The sequence below is a fragment of the Danio aesculapii genome, chromosome 18, assembly GCF_903798145.1.
Source record: "Danio aesculapii chromosome 18, fDanAes4.1, whole genome shotgun sequence".
Classification (NCBI taxonomy): Eukaryota; Metazoa; Chordata; class Actinopteri; order Cypriniformes; family Danionidae; genus Danio; species Danio aesculapii.
In genome coordinates, this window is record NC_079452.1 from 39813289 (window position 1) to 39836984 (window position 23696).

General features: G+C 32.4%; 1 protein-coding gene across 1 annotated transcript in view; it reads left to right on the plus strand.

Moving 5' to 3' along the window:
• Nucleotides 1–23696, plus strand: part of plcg2 (phospholipase C, gamma 2) — a 48812-nt gene that overhangs the window by 5262 nt on the left and 19854 nt on the right. The window contains exons 2-18 of the mRNA XM_056478135.1: nucleotides 3347–3549; nucleotides 5994–6146; nucleotides 8291–8384; nucleotides 8462–8509; nucleotides 8595–8679; nucleotides 8871–8954; nucleotides 11061–11104; nucleotides 11204–11264; nucleotides 11677–11778; nucleotides 11856–11974; nucleotides 12064–12149; nucleotides 12226–12343; nucleotides 16461–16629; nucleotides 18856–18951; nucleotides 19044–19121; nucleotides 19195–19376; nucleotides 22145–22345. Coding sequence (XP_056334110.1) covers nucleotides 3366–3549; nucleotides 5994–6146; nucleotides 8291–8384; nucleotides 8462–8509; nucleotides 8595–8679; nucleotides 8871–8954; nucleotides 11061–11104; nucleotides 11204–11264; nucleotides 11677–11778; nucleotides 11856–11974; nucleotides 12064–12149; nucleotides 12226–12343; nucleotides 16461–16629; nucleotides 18856–18951; nucleotides 19044–19121; nucleotides 19195–19376; nucleotides 22145–22345 — 1904 coding nt within the window. The 5' untranslated portion in view covers nucleotides 3347–3365. The remainder of the gene's footprint in view (nucleotides 1–3346; nucleotides 3550–5993; nucleotides 6147–8290; nucleotides 8385–8461; nucleotides 8510–8594; nucleotides 8680–8870; nucleotides 8955–11060; nucleotides 11105–11203; nucleotides 11265–11676; nucleotides 11779–11855; nucleotides 11975–12063; nucleotides 12150–12225; nucleotides 12344–16460; nucleotides 16630–18855; nucleotides 18952–19043; nucleotides 19122–19194; nucleotides 19377–22144; nucleotides 22346–23696) is intronic.

A 23696-nucleotide genomic window follows, 5' to 3' on the forward strand; every position in this document is an offset into this window, starting at 1 on the left:
TAACATGCTTATTTTTCTCTTGTTCAGGATCTATTTACATCCATTATGTCATATTGGGAGGAAGCTTGGCTTCTAACCTCAGGTTGTGAGTATAGAAATGCACAAATGTGTTGAAGATGCACAAATGTTCAGCTCCACATTTGTCTAGAAGAATTTGGGTTGCAGAAATTGAAAAAAATAAATAACACCATGTCTAAAATGCAACAGCATTTTATTTGCTGCTTTATATAATCACTAGCACATTTGCACTCACTAATATTCAAGTTAAGAGCACCTTTGCTTAAATGCTATTGCTTAAAAACTAAATAAAAAATATCTAATATAAAATAATAAAGACTAATAAACAAATATCTAATATACAATCATAAAGACATTGCAACAAGCTTCATAATGCACTGAACTTTTTTTTTCTGCAAAAAGACAGACATACTTGGTCACACTTTATTTTAAGGTACAATTTAATATTAACAAACCATTGACTAAGACTCAAAGTACAAAATCTGCTGCTTATTAATAGTTAGCAATGTAGTAGTTAGGTGTTATGATCACCTAAACACACAGTTCAATAAAGAGCTGCAAATTCGCCGTTATATGGCCTACAAATCCTGTCATGCAGTGCTCAATCACACCGGTTCCTCATTCCATTGATTACACACACATTCACACAGACACAGCTGAAGCTCATCATTCATTCATTACCCGGACCATAAACTCTCCTACACACATCGGTGCTGAGTCTTGTTCATCTGTCAAGTTAACATTACAAAACGTTTTCCTTGCCTTGTTTTGCCATGTTAGACCCTTGCATGTTTTATTGTTTATTCCTGTATGCTGCCTGCCTTTTGACCTTCCGTTTGATTATTACCATGACTTTGGATTTGCCTGTATACATCTGTTTGCCTGTGTTGACTGTTGCTTGCCTGACCATTCTGTTTATAAAACCTGCATTTGGATCTGCACTCCATTGTCAGCGTCTCCATTGTGACGTTAGATTCGGGTATTGGGTAGGATTAGGGATGTAAAATAAGGTCATCTATAATATTGTACATAAGTATTATTAAACCGGCAATATCTTAAAAATAAGCATGTTAATAAGCAACTAGTTATTATTGAGAATTAGTCCACTGTGAAACCCAACAGTCAACTTTATCAAACGAAATGAGTGTAGTTAACTCAAAATTGACTGAAAGTTAATTCTACTCAATTGAAATGAGTTATGAACTCAGTGCGGAAGGTAATAAGTTAATTAAGAACCCAATTAAGTTCACAGTACTCATATAGATTCAATTTTTAACTTAAATGGTTTGTAGCAATCAGTTTCCTCAAATGGTTCGAGTTGCCTTAACTTATTGGGTTTTACTAACACTGTAAAAAGTGATTAGTTACTTAAAGCGAGTAAACCAATTGCCTTAAAAGCAAGAAGTTGACTTTACAAAAATAATTTAAGTAAACCCATTGTAACTTGAAACTGTTAAGCTGAATTTTTATAATTATGATAATTGTTCTCACTCTTTTAAAGTCAACTAATCCTTTTCTACAGTGTCAGATTATTTTAGCACGTCTGTTTTCAAATAATTACTGCAATTACTACAATATTACAATATATATTATATTTGATGCTTCATTAAGTCTATAAAATCTACAATTATAGCCTGTATTGAAGTTAAAAGACACACTAAAGTCTGGTAGAGCAGATTTATTTTAGTTACTGTCATTTTGCAGGAAAAGCTGGAGAAAAAAACAAATATAATATATGTGTATTGGGAAAAGTGATTCGTTTACTTTTATAAAAAGAAGATTACAATTTGCATAATAATAAAAATTAAGTGAGCTTAACAGTTCCAAGTTACAATGGGTTTACTTACATTATTTTTGTAAAGTCAGCTTGTTTCTATTAAGGCAATTGGTTTATTCGCTTTAAGAAACAAATCACTTTTTACAGTGCAGTTGGTTTGAGTTCTCTTCATTTATTGGGTTTTCCTGTGCTCAAATTGCTTCATTTACTCAAATGTATTAAGTTCACAGTTCTCATATAGACTAGTTTTTGAACTTAAATGGTTTGTTGCAATCAGTTTCCTCAAATGGTTTGACTTAGCTTAACTTTTTGTGTTTTACAGTACTTAGTTGCTTTGAGTTCTCTTCATTTATTGGGTTTTACTGTGCTCAAATTGCTTCATTTACTCAAATGGAGTAAGTTCACATTACTCATTAGGATTAGTTTTTGAACTTCAATGGTTTGTTGCAATCAGTTTCCTCAAATGGTTTGAGTTGCCTTAACTTTTTGTGTTTTACAGTACTCGGTTGGTTTGAGTTCTCTTCATTTATCGGGTTTTACTGTGCTCAAATTGCTTCATTTACTCAAATGTATTAAGTTCACAGTTCTCATATAGACTAGTTTTTGAACTTAAATGGTTTGTTGCAATCAGTTTCCTCAAATGGTTTGACTTAGCTTAACTTTTTGTGTTTTACAGTACTTAGTTGCTTTGAGTTCTCTTCATTTATTGGGTTTTACTGTGCTCAAATTGCTTCATTTACTCAAATGGAGTAAGTTCACATTACTCATTAGGATTAGTTTTTGAACTTCAATGGTTTGTTGCAATCAGTTTCCTCAAATGGTTTGAGTTGCCTTAACTTTTTGTGTTTTACAGTACTCGGTTGGTTTGAGTTCTCTTCATTTATCGGGTTTTACTGTGCTCAAATTGCTTCATTTACTCAAATGTATTAAGTTTACTGTACACATTAGGATTAGTTTTTGAACTTGTACTAAATGGTTTGTTGCAATTGGTTTCCCCAAACAGTTTGAGCTGCCTTAACTTTTTGGGTTTTACAGTGTCCCTATACTAAAGTGTTAACACTTGTTGTCAGTTTGAACACTGTTAAAACAGCAATTCCTACATCACCATAGATGATAAATATCTCTAAGCATAAGAGTATCCTACCAATAAAACTGTTTTACAATGCATGAACATTGCACTTTAACAGTTTGCCTTTGTTTATGGCACTATAGAGTTCTAATAATAATAATAAACACTAACTTTTGTGTTATCCAGTGAAGAAAGTAAGTCATACTGTTTTCAAAACGACATGACAGAATTTCCATTTTTTTGGATGAACCATTTATTTAATATTTGATTAGATCCATGCAGTATCTTGACATATTTGAATAGGAACCCGACCTGCGTGCTTTGATATTCAAAGTACAGACTTTTGTTAGCTATATATTTCAGTACAGGCAGCAAATGTGCCAAATAAGTGTCTACATTAATAGCATGTGACTATAGCGCACCTCCTGCCTGTCATATTTCAGTGATTGTCTTCCTGTGGTCGTGTGTGTTGTGTTTGTCAGTGTGTGGCCGGACGCAGAGATGGCGGGTCGCGCTCAACTGGGAGACCTGACCGAGTACAAGAAGAGCCTCATCAAGCGGGACTTGGAGATGGGGATAGTGATGACGGTGTACAGGCAGAGGATAGAGAGACTCACGGTGCAGGTCATTATGGAGACGCGACAGGTGGCCTGGTCACGCACCGCCAACAAGACTGAGGGAGTGTGTGAGTGCCCATTTTTTAAGGGATTTAGGCTGTGTGTTTTATTTGAAATGTGTCCTGCTTTGCTATTTAAGCTATAGGATGTTTATGACAATATTTGATTTAGACATTAAAAATTATACTTTAATATGAAGTGTGTTCATGATTGAATGTGTTCAACCAAATAGCAACAAAATATCAAAATAAGTGTCATTTATTTGAGCTTTTATAAAATTTTTATTGCCTTTACAACAGGCATATGAAGATTGTCACAGTACATTTTTCAACTATATATATATATATATATATATATATATATATATATATATATATATATATATATATATATATATATATATATATATATATATATATATATATATATATATATATATATATATATATATATATATATATACTGTGCTCTGGATATAGAAGTACACCCCTCACAAATCTCTCTTTTAAATTCATATTTTTAATAGGAAACTATACAATATTAAATTTGTGCATATACATTAGATTAGTCAGTACTGAAGCCAAATCTGCAGCTTATCTAACAAAATAACTTATGATAACAGTCCAAAAATTAGTACACCCAAATTTATATGTGATGAAAAATATTAAATACCAATTTATAAAAAAGGAAAAATCAAGAAAAGCAAAAAATTGAAAGATTTAGTTGAAATTTTGTAGTTTAATTTGTTTTTGCAATATTTAGCTTGAATTTAATTGTATTATCTTTCAATTTCTAAATATATTTGGTGACTAAAATATTATTTTAATAAATATATCTATTTAATAAATCTGTTTTGTTTAAATGCATCAAAATACATTGCCTTTATTTACTGAGAAATGGTTAAAAATATTCATTTTCAAAATGAGGTGTACTCAGTTACTCAGTACTCAGCACTGTCTATATATATATATATATATGACAAGATTACAAGATAATTTTTAAGACTCTTCCATACAGCTTAAAGTGACAATTAAAGGCTTCACTAGGTTCATTAGGTTAACTGGGCAGGTTAGGGTAATTAGGCAAGTTATTGTATAATGATGGTTTGTTCTGTAGACTATCGTTAAAAAAATATAGCTTAAAGGGGCTAATAATTTTGACCTTAAAATGGTTCTTAAAAAACTTAAAACTCCTTTTATTCTAGCCGAAATAAAACAAATAAGACTTTCTCCAGAAGAAAAAATATTGTCAGACATGAAAATTTCCTTGCTCTGTTAAGCTTCATTTGGTAAATATTTAAAAGGGGGTCTAATAATTCTTTAACTATATATATATATATATATATATATATATAAAACCACTTTGAGTTTTAAAAGGAGCGCATCACAAATAAAATGCCCAAAATATACACATACATACACACACTAGGGCTGCACAATATTGAAAAAACTGACATTGCGAAAAATGTAAAAAAAAATGTTTTATAAAGCCTTTTATAAAACATTTATCAAGTGCCTCGGACTGACTTTCGCTGTTTAATAATAATAATAATAATACATTTGATGATCAGATTTCATATTCTATAAAATCCCTCCATATTCTGATGAATCCCTCACCAAAAGAGCACCGACACATTTTTTAAGCTATCCCTGAGCACTTTTTGTTCGATTTTGTATTATTAGTATCAAGGTTGAAACAGTTGAGCCACTTAATAATGCATAATTAACAATATAAATAGTACGTTTGACTGAATGAAGAATTTATTAATTAAAAACAAAGTACTTTTACCAAACTTTTCAACTGAAACGTAAACGTCTTAAGGAAGAGTGAAATGAAGTAGAAACAAATTTGCAACATTGAAAAGTCATTTAGAAGGAAAATAAAATGTAACGACAGTGAGATCATGGAGGAAAATAATGTCAGGTTGTGACCAGTAGGCTCAATGTGTATTGTCAGTAAATGTAGATCCATCACACCCGCCTTTCTCACCCTCTGAAGTGCCACTTGCACAGTCAGAACAGTCGATGAACACTTGATGAACACTTTACTTTCTTCTCACCACCTAATCACTCTGTTGTTCCTTTTGTTCATGACTGTGAAAGTTTTTACTTGTTTATACTTATGTTATAATATGCCCAGCACCTTGCTATGCCGCTTTATATTTATGTAATGACATTTTTATAATTTTCTGTTATAATATATATTTAGTAAATAAAAACTTTCTTATGTTTACTAAAATTAAATATAGCATATATTTAAATTACATTTTTTTTTAAAATATTTGCATTATTTACAGTATATTTATAATATTTCTATTTGGTTTAGTTACATTTTTATTTCTTTTTAAACAAAGTTTTTCATTACAAATTGTATTTTATTTTATATTAACTTTGATTTCAAGTAAGAGAAGATGTTTTAAATAGTTTTAGATTTAGTAACAACAACATCAACACTAACTTGATCTCTTTATTGCTGTATTGTTATCTTATATGTGGCGATCTCTCTTTTGCAGTGGACATTTTTGAAATCCGGGAAGTACGACCAGGAAAAAACTCCAAAGAATTTGATCGATTCAAGGACCACAAAGATAGAAATACAGACCCGAACACATGCTTTACCATATTCTACGGCTCTCAGTTTGTTCTCAACACTCTCAGTCTGGGGGGTAAGTGAGTCCTCTTATACATATTACACATTGTACGTTATCATTGTTTAAATTAATCAAATCAATTGTTATTCCATCTATATGTCACATGATATGCTATACCATATATCATGATATATGCAACTTGTGTAATTTGATTTCACCAAAACGCACAGTTTGATCATGTCAGTTATTGCAGAATGATAACTGTTAGTGTCTCTGCATACTAAAGAAAGTGCTGCGTCTACATGTTAAAACTGCACATTTACACTTACTGAAGAAAAACATTTGGTCCCACTTTATATTAGGTGGCCTCAACTACTATGTACTTGCATTAAAAAAATAAATACAATGTATTTACTGTGTTCATAATGTATTACAGAACACTTCTGCTGCTCTTGAGGTGGGGTACAGGAAGGGTTAGGGACAAATTTGGTTGTATGGGTAGGTTTTATGGGTGAGTTAAGGTGTAAGGGATGGTCAGTAATGTAGTTACAAATGTAATTACAGAAATTAATTACAGATGTAATTACATGCAGAAATTTAATCAATCATAATTGCAATGTAAAAACATGTATTTAAACCATAAGTACATTCTAACAAATGATTAATTTCAGTGTAAGTACATATTAGTTAAGGACACCTAATATAAAGTGGGACTCAACATTTAAAATGCTGTAACTTGGTCAAACTGTGTGTATCTGCGTAGGATAGTTTTGCCTAACCTTGGTCAAAGTGTGTCTAAGCATATTTAAGAAATGCATTGCCACCTTAACAGAATCAAACTGTGAAATAATATAGATAATGAAAATAAATAGTATTTCATAGGCACAGCTGGTTCAAAGTCCTTTATTAAATATAATGCAATTGATATGTATTTATAATGTAACGTGATTAATCTTTCTTTCGTTTAATTCATGCACCTAGTGCTGAAATGCTATAGTAATTGTATAGGTTTTTAAAGACCCCCATTCTGCCCTTAAATTGATTGGGCAGACCAAACTGTAAGTTGATAGTTTGATGGATGGAAGTATCCACCTTGTTTACTACATCACATAGGCCTGTGCTGATCAGCCTGACACATGGTTTAACTCTAGTGGAGTTGTAAAATCAGTCTATTTACCCAAAAAGTGGAGTATTGGTTAAAATTGACTGGCAAATGAAGAACTTGATGTAATGCTTCAATCAGAGAAGCAAATGCAAGCTAACACTGTGCGTAGTATCATTGTGCCTGCAGCTATGGTACGGCAGCAAAGTTGCTTGATTATATACTATAGTTTCTAGCTACTGTACATCGACCTAGAAAACAGCAACCTTTCATTTTCCGTCAGTCTTAGTATATGATGTAAATACAGAAGAGTCAAGCTTTAAAGATGCAAAATTTATCAAAATGTTTTTGAAATTTGAGAGAGATGCTAATGGTCTAATCTGATTCAATGATTTATGCTAAGCTAAAAGGGCTCCCACCAGACCTGAATATTGGCTGAACGCATTAAAAATGGCAAAATGACAAACGGTTTAACTCTAGTGGAGTTGTAAAATCAGTCAGTTTACCCAAAAAAGTGGAGCATTGGTTAAAATTGACTGGCAAATGAAGAACTTGATGTAATCTTTAAATCAGAGGAGCAAAAGCTAGCTAATGTTGTGCGTAATATCATTGTGCCTGCAGGCATGGTACAGCAGCAAAGGAGCTTAATTATATGTAGTGTAGTTTCTAGCTACATCAAACTGGAAAATAGCAACTTTTCATTTTCTGTCAGTCTCAGTACATGATGTAAATACAGAAGAGTCAAACTTTAAACATACAAAAATTATCAAAACGTTTTTGAAATTTGAGAGAGATGCTAATGGTCTAATCTGATTCAGTAATTTATGCTAAGATGAGCTAAACGTGCTTGCTCCAGACATGAAGATCGGCTGAATGCATTTAAAAAAATGGCACAACAACACAACGTTTTAACTCTGGTGGAGTTCTAAAATCAGTCTATTTCTCAAAAAAAAAGTGGAGCGGTCTTTTAAGGCTTATGGAAATGCAATTTGCTTACTTGTGAAAAAACAGGTAAAAACTTCTTTGTCTGGTTAACATTGACTGTCAAAGGAAGAACTTGATGTAGTCCTAAAATCAGAGGAGCAAAAGCTAGCTGACGCTGTTTGTTTTTTCACAGCTGATTCGGTGGAAGACGCAGAAAAATGGCTGACAGGACTAGAGTTACTCAGAGATGAGACACTGGCAGCGCACACACCAGAGATTATAGAGAGGTACACACACACACACAGATAGTGTATCCTTAATCTGTAAAACAAATCATATACTAGTTTCTTTCTCTCTGTTGTAGTTGGCTGAGGAAACAGATGTATTCGGTTGATCAGACAAAGAAAAACAGGTTTTCCTCTTTCTCTTTCATATATTTTCCACCAGTATCACTGTAGTTTCTGTTTCTTCCTTCACAATGTTTCTGTCTTTCACAGCATCACCATTAAAGAGCTCAAGTGCCTTTTGCCACAGATGAACTTTAAAGTACCTTGTGGACGCTTTTTGAAGGACAAAATTGCGGTATGAATAAAAAATTGTATACATTATCTTAACGGAAGTACTGTATATGCTTTGCATCGTATGGAAAATTTTAGGGCTGCAGAGTTGGAACATTTACTTCCTTTAGGTTTGAATAACGATATATGTTTATACATAACTTGAATATTTTCCTGTAATACTTAATATTAGTATTTTCTAATATTTTCTTTCAGGCATTGGGAGCAAAGAAGGAAGTCCTGGATTTTGAGCAATTTCACAAATTTTACAATTCTTTGATATTTGACAACCAAAAGTCGGTAAGAGTGCAGTTCTGTACACAATATAGTTAAAGCTAGATGCAATTAGTAAATTTTTTTACATTTAAAATGCAGTTACAACTACTTTTTAGAGCAGAGATACCCAAACAAGGGCACAGGGGGGCCAAAGTTGGCCCATGGTAACCTTTGATTTGGCCCACCATCCCATCTAAGAAAAGAGGGAGAATTTTGGGAAGTTTTGGGTTTAATGCCTTTAATACACATTGTCATTTCTGATTTAACGTAACCTTTCACTGGTTTATTTTATTGTTAAGCTACAAAAAAAGCAAATGTTTCAATTAAATATTGAAAATGAATCCAATTTTTGAATGAACATACTGTTGCTCAACGTAAAGACCACAACTCAGAAGTCCTCAGTGAGCAAATCAAGGCAAAGGCATGCTAGGCTAGTGTATTCGGCATTAAACTCCATTGTGTTATAAATGGAATAATGTTTTCATTATAATAGGGCCATTATAAACTAGAAAAATCTATAATGCATTAGTTAATATGATTGAAGTAATGTTTTCACGAGTGAGGGAAGGATGGAACGTCAGATTGACAGGCGGATCGGTGCAGCGGCAGCAGTAATGCGGTCAATACACCGGTCCGTTGTGGTAAAGCTGAGCCAAAAAGCAAAGCTCTCGATTTACCGGTCAATCTACGTTCCTACTCTCACCTATGGTCATGAGCTTTGGGTCATGACCGAAAGGACAAGATCTCGGATACAAGCGGATTTTTATTTTTTATTTTTATTATGAAATAAAATAGGAAATTACCCGTGACAACTTTAATAAATAAATTGCTTTATTTACCTCCGGCCCACCACCCTCAATCAAGTTTGGTTTTTGGCCCTTCTTAAGAAAATGTTTGTACACCTCTGTTCTAGAGGAATATGTACTTTTTGGTATATTAAAATCACACAATAAAAACACTTAAATTGTGAAATTTTACAATAAAAAGAAATGGTTTACTTTACAATATATATTAAAATGTCATTTATTAGGCTGCATTTATTTGAATACAGTACAACTTCAATAATTTGCAGTAGAGTAGTTTATTTTTAATCTAAAATAAATAGTTCTACTACATGAATATACACTAATATAAACACTATATTATTCAGTTTAAAATTATATATTTTTTATTTTTTTTAAATGTCAGTTATTTTTATCCTGAGAATTTCAGCATCACAATTAATACAATAGCATATATTTCATGATTTCCGCTACATTCATTCTTCCATGGTGGGGCGCCACACCCAAATTCATTCCCGTCACGGCTACATTACAGCTTTTCATTCAAAACTTTCAGTTGTTGATGTTTTTTTTAAAATAGTGGGTTATAATCGCACTAAACAGTATTGAAATGCAAGTGAATTATAATAGAGCGAACATTTCAGTAACCACAGTAGTGCTGTGCGTTATTTGTTTAATCCTTTTAAGGTTACATGCTGACTGACTGGGTTGCGCGATGTGTGAGGCCAACAAAGACGATGAAGCTTTCAGTCATGATGAACACAGTCTCCAGAATTATACTTTATTTATAGATAAAAGTCTGTGGTTCTGCATACAATGACTTTATCTGGCTGGAGTTTATAACCGTTTCACTGTACTACACAGTAATGCCGCTCTGTAGGTCTGTTGGAGACATTCATAAATATTCCTAGCAAATCTAATAAATGTTGGAGACAAACTCGTTACATAAATACACTAAATCACACATCAGCAGCGTTTATTTGAGGGCGTGCAAGAATGTTTTGTGCACGAACAGAGGAAATTGGCGCGATGCGTCCTCGACTTGTAATACTGTTCTCACAACATTTGTCATTGAAATAACACCATAGGTAGTTGGAAAATCTGTGTAAAAGGCCTGCCACCACACCTGGTAAACATTCTAGAGGAAACCCTGTATTTACAAGTGTTTTGTAGTAATGTTAAAGTCTTCACAGTTAGTTTTGATTGTGTTGAATTATCTTAAAAAGAATATTCTGAATTATGAGATAAATTATCTTTAAAATCATAAAATGTTGAAACTAAACTTTAAATAGGATTTTCTGTTTCATTTCATATGACAATTAATCTATGTTGATGGTCATTTTGTTAGATTCTAGATGAGTTTAAAAAGGAAACATGTGCTTTCATCCTGGGGTAAGAAAATTTTTATTTTTAAATAATCTTTATGAACACACAATACATTCTACTAATGTTCTCATTTTTGTTATGCGTTTTCTATATTTTTATCTGCAGTAATGGTGATCAGCCTATTCAACTCAGCGATTTCCAAAGATTTCTTTTATATCAGCAAAGAGTAAGGCTGACATATTCATATCTGTTTATCTTTCTCACACACACACATACAGTTGAAGTCAGGGCTAATAATTTTGACTTCAACTGTAAATATGTTGGTATTGGTGGTTTACAAGGACTCTCTATTGGCGTAATCTATTTTATACAGTAAAAAGGGCTTGTTATATTGTCCAAACTCTGAACCCAACACTCATAAGAAACCTGTGATCAAATTTGAATGCCAAAAGACTTTAAGTATGATTTTTAAGCATTCAGATTTACAAGGACATCAGGCATGTCCTCATAAACCACTGTAAAACCCATACCCATGTCTTTATACTAAAAACTGTCCTTGTAACCCACCAAACACACAGATTGTCAACTATTTGCTCCATTCAGACACTCACTGTAATTAAAAATGCTGTATTTTGCAGGAGACTTGGGCTAACAATCTGAATCAAGTCCGAGAGTTAATGACCATCTTCATCGACGACACCATGAGGAAAACCAATGATCCTGCATTTATCCTTGAAGAGGTACAGCTTCTAGACCGATATATTTATCCTATATTCATTTATACTGGTAGCTGACATGTCTGTTTCTGTCTCTTTAGTTCCTCAGTTTTCTCTTCTCCAAAGAAAACCAAATTTGGGATGACAAGTTTTCCGAGATTTGCCCACTGGACATGAACAATCCTCTGTCTCACTACTGGATCAACTCTTCTCACAACACGTCAGTGCTGCTGCTCTTCATGCTGCTTCTCCTCATCGTCATCTACTTCCTGTGTTACTTCACGTGTTGCTCTTTTTTTTTGCTCACAGATATTTGACTGGAGATCAGCTGCGTAGTGAGTCTTCAACAGAAGCGTATGTGCGCTGTCTGAGACTGGGCTGTCGCTGTGTTGAGTGTCAGTGGATCTCACTCATTTCTTAGTTAAATATTATTTGTTATTCTGTCAAACCAATTGTCTTTTTCCATTTCAGTGGACTGCTGGAATGGTCCAGAGGAACCTATTATATATCACGGCTGGACCAGAACGTCCAAGATCAAATTTAAGGATGTGGTGAAGGCCATCAATGATCATGCTTTCGCAACATCTGAGTTAGTCAAACACACACACATTCACACATTTATTCTGTGTTGTTCTCTGTTAAATGGGTCAGTTTCACAAAGCCCTTCAAGAACATGTCCTAGTTACTGTATATTCTACCACCCCCAATTAATAAGAACTCTATTTTGCATAATGTATATACAGTTAGGCCTGTCACAATAATCAGTCTATTGACTTATCGCACAACACATGGACATGACCTCAATCATTTTTGATGAAAACGGCATGATGCGCATAAATTTTGAAAATGCGCATAAAAAATGTATGCGCATAACTGATTAGGATAAACGTTTTATTCGATAAGAAAAGATGAGCATAAACTACAATGGAAACACTTTTACTGAACAAATTCCAGTATGAGCATTAAAAAAGGTCATGTGATTTTGTTATAAGAGATCATGTGATGATGAAAATGTGCGTAAATGGACAGACCAGCAGGCTGAGCACACTGTAAACCATCTGAACTGTTGTTTTGGTCATTCTAAAACGCCTTACCGTTTGAGTACTAGTGTTAATATACTATTATTGACCTCCAGAATCAAAAGTGTCTGTGCTCCGCGTCTGACACCTTCAAACACCACCACGCATTCACTGCCTGTCAAGATTGCCTTCTGAGGCACAAGTCATTTATTAGATGAAGAAAACATTGACGCAGCTTCTCCTACTGCAGCAAATTCAGTTTTTACTGTTGATATTTGGTGCCAGTTAATCAGGAAGTGATGATTTTATTCTCTTTGACTCGTTGGATGGAAACGCTGCTTTATTCGCACGTCTTTTATGCGATATTCCAGTTTTGCGCATTAAGTTCATTCGCATTTTTGGATGGAAACATAGCTAGTGTCAGTATGGTTAAAAAACACTATAATATTTACTCTAAATTACTTTAGTTTATTTTCATGTGGGTTCCTGACAACTAAAAATAGATCTGGTAGCAGATATCGCAGCCTCTGTTACTTTTTACCTTGAATTTGTTTAACATTTATCAATATTCATTTAGGATATACACTGTAAAATGTGATTTGTTAAATTTACTTAATTGAATTATGCAAACTCATTGCCTAATTCAGTTAAGTAATCGTAACTTTATTGCATTAGTACCATTTACTAATGTAGAAAAGTAATTCTTACTTATACTGAGTCACATTTACTTGGGTCAAATAAGTCATCGCAACTTTATATCAAGTATTATTTACTAATGTTGTGAAAGTAATTCTTGTTGACCTTCTTAATGATGGAATTCCAACATTATCAATGTTCATTAAGTAAATAAAATACCACAACCGAGTGAAAAAAATAATAATGTTAGAGCTTCTAAGGTTAGCAATAACCTGAAAACCACACGAGGAAAATGGCAACTTTATGAAATGACGACACACAAAACTTATGCTTATTTGATGAACTATTATAATATACATGCATGAAACATATAGTATCTCACCTGTGTCCATAAAATGGAAAATTTTCGCTTATTTTCTCTGATTGCATTGTGAAATCGCGAGTGAATGCACCTTTCGTCTGCGCATGAGCAGATCTTACTCCACCTGCTGATCAAATGTGGTACTGCATGGCTCCAACCTTTAGTCAAACTTCCTTGATGACCTTCAGTACAGTTTACTAAAGTTCTTTAGTTTATCTACTGGATCCACATTAAAGTTCATCTAACACAGTCAAATCAAGTAAAGTCTACAAATTTGCTAAAATTAGTAAAATTTACAAGCATTTTTCAAGTAGATTGAGTGATTACTTTTTACAGTGTACATTTCACATTCTGATTTCAATGTCTAATTATTAAATTGTTAAAATAACCATAATTAAATGAAATATTCTTAAGGATAAAATATGATGTGTTTTCTGGAAGAGTGTATTTGCATTGTGATGCTCTTGTATTGTCATTCTGGCATTATATAATGAGTGGCATAAAATGGTCTTAAATGACAATAATATCGTTTATCGCAATATATTTTGGTGCAATATATCATACAACAAGAAATAGATGTTGTGACAGGCCTAATATACAGTTGACAAATAATTAGCCATCCTGTAAAACTTTTATATTTTTTCAAATATAACAAAGAGCTGTTTAATGGAGCAAAGAAACTTTCACAGTATTTCCTATAATTTTTTTTTCTACAGGGGAAAATCTAATTATTTATTATAAAAAAAAATAGGGTCAATATTATCAGCCCCTTTAAGAAATATTTCTTTTGATTGTCTACAGAACAAATCACTGCTATCCAATAACTTGCCTAATTAAGCAATATTGCCAAGTTAACATAACCTAATTAAGCCTTTAAATTGCACTTGAAGTTGATTTACAGTATCTTAAGTAGAATACATAGAAAATAAATAGGTAGAAAAATAAAAAAAAGTAGAAAAAAATGCATCATTATTATGGCAAAGACAAAAGAAATGAGTTATTAGAAATGAGAAACTATTATTTTGGAAAATGTGTTGAAACAATCTTCTCTCCAATAAGCAAAACATGTGAAATATTTTTAAAAGAATTTCAATTTCACTAATAATTTTGACTTCAAATGAACATTTATATACAGTTGAGTTCAGAATTATTAGCCCCCTGTTTATTGTTTTCCCAATTTCTGTTTAACAGAGAGCAGATTTTTTCAACACATTTCTAAACATAATAGTTTTAATAACTCATCTCTAATAACTGATTTATTTTATCTTTGCCATGATGACAGTAAATAATATTTTACTAGATATTTTTCAAGACACTTCTATACAGCTCAAAGTGACATTTAAAGGCTTAACTAGGTTAATTAGGTTAACTAGGCAGGTTAGGGTAATTAGGCAAGTTATTGGATAATGATGATTTGTTCTGTAGACTTTTGAAAAAAATATAGCTTAAAAGGGTTAATAATATTGACCTTAAAATGTTTTTTTAAAAACTAAAAACTGCTTTTATTCTAGCTGAAATAAAACAAATAAGACTTTCTCCAGAAGAAAAAATATTATCAAATACACTGTGAACATTTCCTTGCTCTGTTAAACATCATTTGGGAAATATAAAAAAAAAATCAAAGGGGGGCTAATAACTCTGACTTCAACTGTATATTAAACGTCACGGTGGCGCAGTGGAAAGCACGATCACCTCACAGCAAGAAGGTCACTGGTTCGAGCCCCGGCTGGGTCAGTTGACATTTCTGTGTGGAGTTTGCATGTTCTCCCAGTGTTCATGTGGGTTTCCTCCAGGTGCTCTGGTTTCCCCCCACAGTCCAAAAACATGCGCTATAGGCGAATTGAATAAGCCAAATTGGCCATATGTGTGTTTCCCAGTGATGGGTTGTGGCTGGAAGGGCATCCACTGCATAAAACATATGCTGGATAAGTTGGCGGTTCATTCCGCTGTGGCAACCCCTGATTAATAAAGGGACTAAGCCGAAAAGAAAATGAATGAATGATTTCCATATATTTTTGGATTGTGACACAATTTATATAGTAATAAAGCTAGTTTCCCCTCTTAAGTTTACATTGTTGTGGCAATAATGCTTTAAATAAAACAAATTTGGGATGAAGTAAGTATTTTGGGTTTTCTCATTTCTTATGAGATTGCAATCACAATTTATATAAGTCTTAATCTTCCTAAAACAGCCTTCATTTTCTTTATGCACAGATAGATTCTATTATGTATTGATTTTGTATGTATTGATATTGATTTGATTTTGAGACTAAATGTGACTTGCATAAGTATGACTTGCATGCCTATCATAATTCGGTCATTTTTACATACAGATTTAAGGTACAATTCTCAGTATTAATAAACTATTAACTATGACTTTTGTCTTAATAGACTTCTAATTTGCTGTATGTTAACAGTTATTAAAGTAAAAGTTTTGATATTGGTAAATGATTTTGGTATTAGCGATGTAGAAAAAATAGTTTTGATACAAAAAGTTTTATAAGCACTAATAAACAGTCAATATCTTAATAATAGGCAAGTAAAAAGCCACTAGTTAATAATACGTACCATTGGTTACTTAAACAATTGTGTTACTGGTATTCCTCATGATAATAAAAATAGCATGCCATTTACATACCATTTTCGTGTTTCTGGAAATGCAAATTGTTTTCGGTGTCCACTGTTGTCAGGTATCCTGTGGTGCTGTCCATAGAAGAACACTGTGACGTCAAGCAACAGAAAATGATGGCTCAGGTGTTCAAAGATGTTTTCCAGGACAAAATCCTGATGGAACCTCTGGAACCAGAAGCAGAACAGCTGCCATCACCAACCCAGCTCAAGGGCAAGATCATTATTAAGGTAGAAAAGCTCTTTCTGTTTGCAATGTGACACAAACCTCTAGCTGTATTTCCATTCGCATATTTTTATGTGCGTTTTGGGATATTGTGTGGGACACAAATACATGAATAGATTGCTAAAATGTGCATTAGAGATCATTTGCACACAATTATACAGAAAGACTTGCAAATAAACTGCGATGGAAACGGATGTAACAAATAAATTCCATGAAGTGCAATTCCTTGAAAAGCTGTTTTCATGTGATTGCATAACTGGGCTAACATGTTCTTATGTCCCTGAGCTAAAATCTGTCATCAAAATGATTTGCTTAAACAACTTTGCAGACTTGAAAAAGAATGTGTGCTCAAACTTATACCTTTGCCTCTGAACACAAGATAATGCTGCAACTTTTTTGCATGTTATTAATGCAAAATAATTGTAGATTTTTCATAAAGAATGAAAGGGTTATGTATGGTAATGTATTATGCTTATTTTTATACGATGTAATGTAAGGTGTACCCAGAATCTGTCTGTGAAGATTTGGCTCAAATTAAATCACAAATTATTAACTGTACCGTCAAAACACTCCATTTGTGTGTCTCTTTAAATGCAAATGAGCTGTTGCTCCACACCCCCTTTTTCAGTAGAGGGCGGTGCCTTTACAGCTTGTGCTTTGGATACTCTAGCAGCAACAAACAAAACACATAAATGCATTTTAAAGTCTTGTCATTTTAAGCTCTTGATATTTTATAGCAAATCTTTAGCAAACAAACACTGAATCAATTCAAACTCATCACACTTGAAAAAAACATAGGTGCATAGGAAAAAAATTCAAATGAGTGAAAAGCAAACAAATAATCTTGCACAAAATTATTATCAATAATTATCAGTCTATCAATACTATCAATAATTGCTCAAAAATGTATTAAATGTAACTGTTGCCAACTTAGCTAGTACCAGTGTGAGGTATTTCCATTGTAGAGTCAAACCGATCTGCTTCTCCTTTATTTAAATAATTTAATTTGACCGTTTATTCTTTTCTTGTTCACAATCACAGATATTTTAGTGACAGTTTCTGAACTTGTCTGAGTTTATTACGTCTGAGAGATCACTGCAAATTCACTACACATCTATATTAATATACTGTATTAAAACTGCAATGAATGTTATTAAATTGACATGCATACATAAAGCGAAGTGCAAATATAAATGCCCCTTTATTAACCATAGGCTGTTAAACAAACAGAAACGGTAGAACGTGATGACATCAGTAATATGCAAATTGACGTATGACTGAATCTAGCAACTTTTACTGACTTTTTTGGCAGAGCTTAGCGCCTTTTTATTGAAAATAGTTGGCAACACTGGTAACAAAGCTGATATGTGCAAGCACAAAAAGCACATGACAAGAGCGTTAAACTGATCTCTCTTTTAGGTCTGTCAAATGCAAACAAGGCAATGTCTAGAACTGCAATATTATGATAAATTCTGGCCGTTACTGAGAACCGATAACTACATTTAGAGACCGATTACCAGTACTTTGGCCTTGATATTATTTTTTTCAGAAACTGATTACAACAGTAAATCTAAACGCAGAGAAATATAGTGAAAAAAAATGTAATACCTTTACAAGCAAAAAAAAAGATGTAAGAAATAACTTGCTTATGAGTTACTTGTTGGATTACTAGTTGGATCCAAGATGGCCGACTTCAAAATGGCCACCATGGTCACCACCCATCTTGAAAAGTTTGCCCCCTCACATATACTAATGTGCCACAAACAGGACGTCAATATTACCAACCATTCCCATTTTATTAAGGTATATCCATATGAATGGCCCACCCTGTATAGTTCCATCGCAATGCAAAAAAAATGCTTGTTTCTTGCATGAAATAAGGCAAAATAATCCTTAAAACATGCAAAGTTATTTGCAAGTGGAGAAAAATCTTGTTTTTGCTGACTAGAACGATAAAGAACACTTTTTCTTTCCATAAATCTTATAAATTTCCCTATAAATAGAGTAATTGAATACAATTCTTTAGCTCCTGATCAACTATAATCCAGACTTAACATTGCATATCTTGCAATATGACTATTGTGGATGCACGAATTGTGATATTGAGTGAAAGGATATATTGTGCAGCCCTAGTTCCAACAGCCACATTATGAACTAAAGGAGGTTGAAAGTATAAAAACATACTAGGACCCCTTTCTTTATACAATTCTTAATCAGAGTTTCTTAAACAGCACAAGAAACTGAACATCGATGAGACCTTTGGCAAAAAGGACCTTCGGAAAGGAGATAAGCAAGGAGAGCTCTTCATCTGGGATCCAATAGATGAGGTTCTAAACTTCCTTCTGTGATTGTTTCATCTTGGCTTTCGATTTCATCATTATTAATATTATAATATCTGCTGGACTGTGTTTGTGTTCAGAGGTGGTACAGGCACTACTGTGTGATTGAGAATAAAACGCTGTATTATGCGGAGGAGAATGATGAAGAAGAAGAAAAGGTGAGTCAGCACTTCAGTTTGAGATTCAGGTTAACGGTGGCACAAATGAAGCCTAATTGAGACTTCTCCTCAGTCGGTCTTGTCTTGCACGGAGCTTCATCAGTCTGAGCCATGGTTTCATGGCCGGATGTCCGAGGGCCGAATGACTGCAGAGCGACTGCTGCAGGAATACTGTGCTGATTCGGGTGGAGTTGATGGAACATTTCTGGTTCGGGAGAGTGACACCTTCGTAAATGATTGCACACTTTCATTCTGGTAATGTAGATCTCTTATAAGAAGATGTTTTTTGTTTGCATTGTTGTATTTGGTTTATTCGTTGAGTTTAATTTAGCCTTTTCAGATGAATATATATATATATATATATATATATATATATATATATATAGTGATAGTATTTATCATATAGACAGACAGAGCCTCTATAATTCCGTGATTCTCCAATCAAGCTAATGTCGCAAAACTTTGTGGAGTATTGTTTTTGTATTGCCTCATATTTTCCACTTATTTTGGATAGTCAGGACACTGTTCAAATTCCTGCCACACCACAGTGCACCATTTGTATAGTTTAACATTCAAAAACATAGTATTCACGAATAGAATATGCTTGGCGGGTGTACAAAGCCTCAAGCTGTTAATACACGCTTCTCATCTAGCGTGTGATCCATGTCATGTGAGATTATCATACCGCGCATTCGAAGCCTGTTTGAACTAGGCCACATGAGTTTATCACTTGCTAAACTTCTACATATTGTATATATGCATCCTGTTGTCATATGTGTAGCACCCCCCCTCTCTCTCTTTCTCCCTCTCTCTCACACACACACATACTGTAAGCATTATGCTCTGCATAATGTCCACCAATGTGTTCAAATAGCTGTCAAACAACACAGATGCAATATTTTCCATTTGGTTAAATTTTCAAATATGATACAGCAGCTTTAGCACTAAAGTCTAGTTTCTGTTTATATAAATTACAGAAATCAATGATTCTCAATGTCAAAAAATGTATAAAGATTCAAGATGTGTCCATTTGTGTATATATTCTCAGCAAAACAATAAAATAAATGCTGCGAAATTTGCTGCAAACTTTGCAAAAACTTGACACATAATCGATAAGTTTAGTCGCTAAAATCTGTTTTGTTTTGCCTTTTTCGCAAAATCCTGGAGGGACTGAATAGAATACTTATACTAAAAGAAATAAAATATGAATTATCTGAAATTCTTAAAGAATGAAATAAAAATCATATTGTGATCATGATTTGAATAACAAACAAGGAAAATGAAATGTACTCATCCTCAAGCCTTTAGACTTTCCTTTTTTGTGGTTGCTGTTGAACATAAAAGGTGATATTTTGAATGAGTTGGTAACCCGAAGTTGTTAACTTTTATAGACATTTTTTCTCCTAATATGGCAGTCAACTGATTACCAACATTCTTCAAAATGTCTACTTTTGTGTTCAACAGAAGAACGAAATAATAGTTTGGAACCATTCAAGGGTGAGTACATTTTCATGTCTCTTTTTTTATCACCCTGACATTGTATTTGGTTTGGTAAAACTACAGAATAAACACATTGCCACATTTAATTTGAATTATATATTTATATATATATTTAAACTTCCTATTTGATTATTTCCCTTGTCTATTGGGGTGGGCAAAAAAAAAAATCATATGTGTCTATTTGTTTGAACTTTGCCTAATGTTTTAAACAATCAATTAATGTATTGAAAAAAAAAACTTAAAAAAAAATTACTAAAATGACAGCAATCTGTATTATTACATACATTTAAAAGATGCGGAGAAAAACAGTAATTAAGTTTAAACTGACATAATTGTATGCTTTGACTAACTACTATATATTTTTATAGATAGCATATAATTGTTATACAGTGCTCTGCATTATTGAGTACACCCTATTTTGAAAATTTATATTTTTTATCAATTTCTAAGTGAATGTACCCCCCCCCCCCTTTAGATTTATTTTCCTTTTACAGAGCAGGAAAATGTTCACAGTATGTCTCATAATATTTTTTTTCTTCTGGAGAAAGTCTTATTTGTTTTATTTCGGCAAGAATAAAAGCAGTTTTTAATTTTTTTTTAAACACCATTTTAAGGACAATATTATTAGCCCCTTTAAGCTAATTTTTTTCAGATAGTCTACAGAACAAACCATCGTTATACAATAACTTGCCTAATTAACCTAACCTGCCTAGTTAATCTAATTAACCTAGTTAAGCCTTTAAATGTCACTTTAAGCTGTAGACAAGTGTCTTGAAAAATATCTAGTCAAATATTATGTACTGTCATCATGACAAAGATAAAATAAATAAGTTATTAGAAATGGGTTATTAACACTATTATGTTTAGAAATGTGTTGAATAAATCTTCTCTTCATTAAACAGAAATTGGGGAAAAAGGGTGGCTAATAATTCAAGGGGGCTAATAATTCTGACTTCAACTGTAGGTAACATTTTAGTTATATAAAACTAATGTATTACATATTAGTGCATTTGAACAAAACAGATTTATTAAAGAGATATATTTATTAAAATTATATTTTAGTCACAGAAAAACTTTAGAAATGGAAAGATAATACATTTCAATTCATACCAAATATTTCAACAAAATTGTATATATTTTTTGTTTCTCTTGATTTTTGATATTTTTAAAAATGTTATTTAATATTTTCCCTATAAAAATTTGTACATGTACTATTTTATGCTACAATTTAACTGTTATTGTAAGTTATTTTGTTAGATAAGCTCCAGATTTGGCTTCAGTACTGACTATAATGTATGTACAGGTATATGCACATATATAATATTGTAAAGCATCCTATAGAAAATATTCATTTAAATGAGAGATTTGTGAGGGGTGTACTCGTATATGCTGAGCACTGTATATATCATAAGGTCCTGTATGAAAAGAATGTCCCTATTGATTTATTTTAATGACTGTTTTCTTTGGTCACATGCACAGAAATGCATTTTTTTTTTCTAGAATTGTCTGTTTGCTGCTTGCAGGCGCAGCGGACGAGTTCAGCATTGTCGAATCCGTTCCTGCTTGGAAGGAGGACACACAGTTTATTTCCTGACAGAAAACCTGCACTTCGCCAGCGTGTATGCGCTCATCCATTATTACAGAGACAACCTGCTCCGCTGTCAGGATTTCAACCTGCGCCTCACCGAATATGTGCCCAAACCAGACACGCACCAGTCGGAAGGGTGAGTCAAAACTTGATACCAGAGCCTAAAATTAACATTTATATGAACCCGATGCTAACAAAAATAGGCATTGGTAAGTGTGTGAAACAGAGTTGCTTGGAAGTTTGCTGATAACTATTTTAATAAGTCTAATATTGCATGACAACACAGTATGTTTTCGATTCAAATATTATACCATGTTTTAAGTGAGAGGTTTTAAATACATTAATATTAGTTTTGTAATTTTACTGTTATTGGCTATAATAGTAATAATAATAATAACAATACTAATATTAATAATTTAAAAATATAACAATAATAATAATAATAATAATAATAATTATTATTATTATTATTATTATTATTATTATTGCTATCATAATACAGTTTTTCTTCTTCACAATAGTTTTTTTGTGATATTTTTCTTTGATTTTTGTAATGTTATTATTTGATTAAATATTAATAAAAAATGGCAATTATTCCTTATATTATGATTGTATAGATTAAAATTATTCTCCGTTCTCTATACAGTGTACTCTATACAGTATACAATAATATTTCAACATGGATTTCATTTATAATTATTATTATTATATTATTATATTAAATTATATTATTTGCATTCAGAATTTGAATAATGATGATAATAAATATAATAATGTAAATATAAAATAATACAATTATTTATCCGACTATGATTATATTATACATTTAATAATGTAAAATACAGTTCAGTAGTATTAAATTAATGTTTTATTAATTTAATCTTATCAACATAATTTATTATTATTAATATTATTATTATTAATTATTATCATTAATAATAATAATAATGAATTTATTGTTATTCGTATGATTATGTAAATTCCTATTATTATTGTAAAATATGTACAGTATCTTTATTGATTTAGGTTTAATAGTTATAAACAGTAATAGTTTATTAAAGCCCTAGATATTTAGCGGTATATTAATTAAAATCATTACTGTGAAATGGCTAACAGTATTGTAGTGGATTACTTTACTGATTTGTTAATATTTTAATAATTTACATGCATTCACCCAAATTATTCTACTTTTTATTCCGCTGTTCTCTCTCTCTTTCTCTCTCTCTCCCTCTCTCAATTTAATTCAATTCAATTCAATAATTGCTTCATTGGCATGACAAATGTTGCAAATGTATTGCCAAAGCAGTTCTAAAGTTTCAAGTTAAAGTCTCTCTCTCTCTCTCTCTCTCTCTAAATCAATGCACATTTACTTTCACAACGTGGAAAAAAATTTATTCCAGGCCAGTACATTCACAATCAGAGTTTGTGTCCGTCAGCAGGGGTTGTTTTTCGGAGTGTTGTTTTAGGTCTTCTTTTGCTTTGGCACT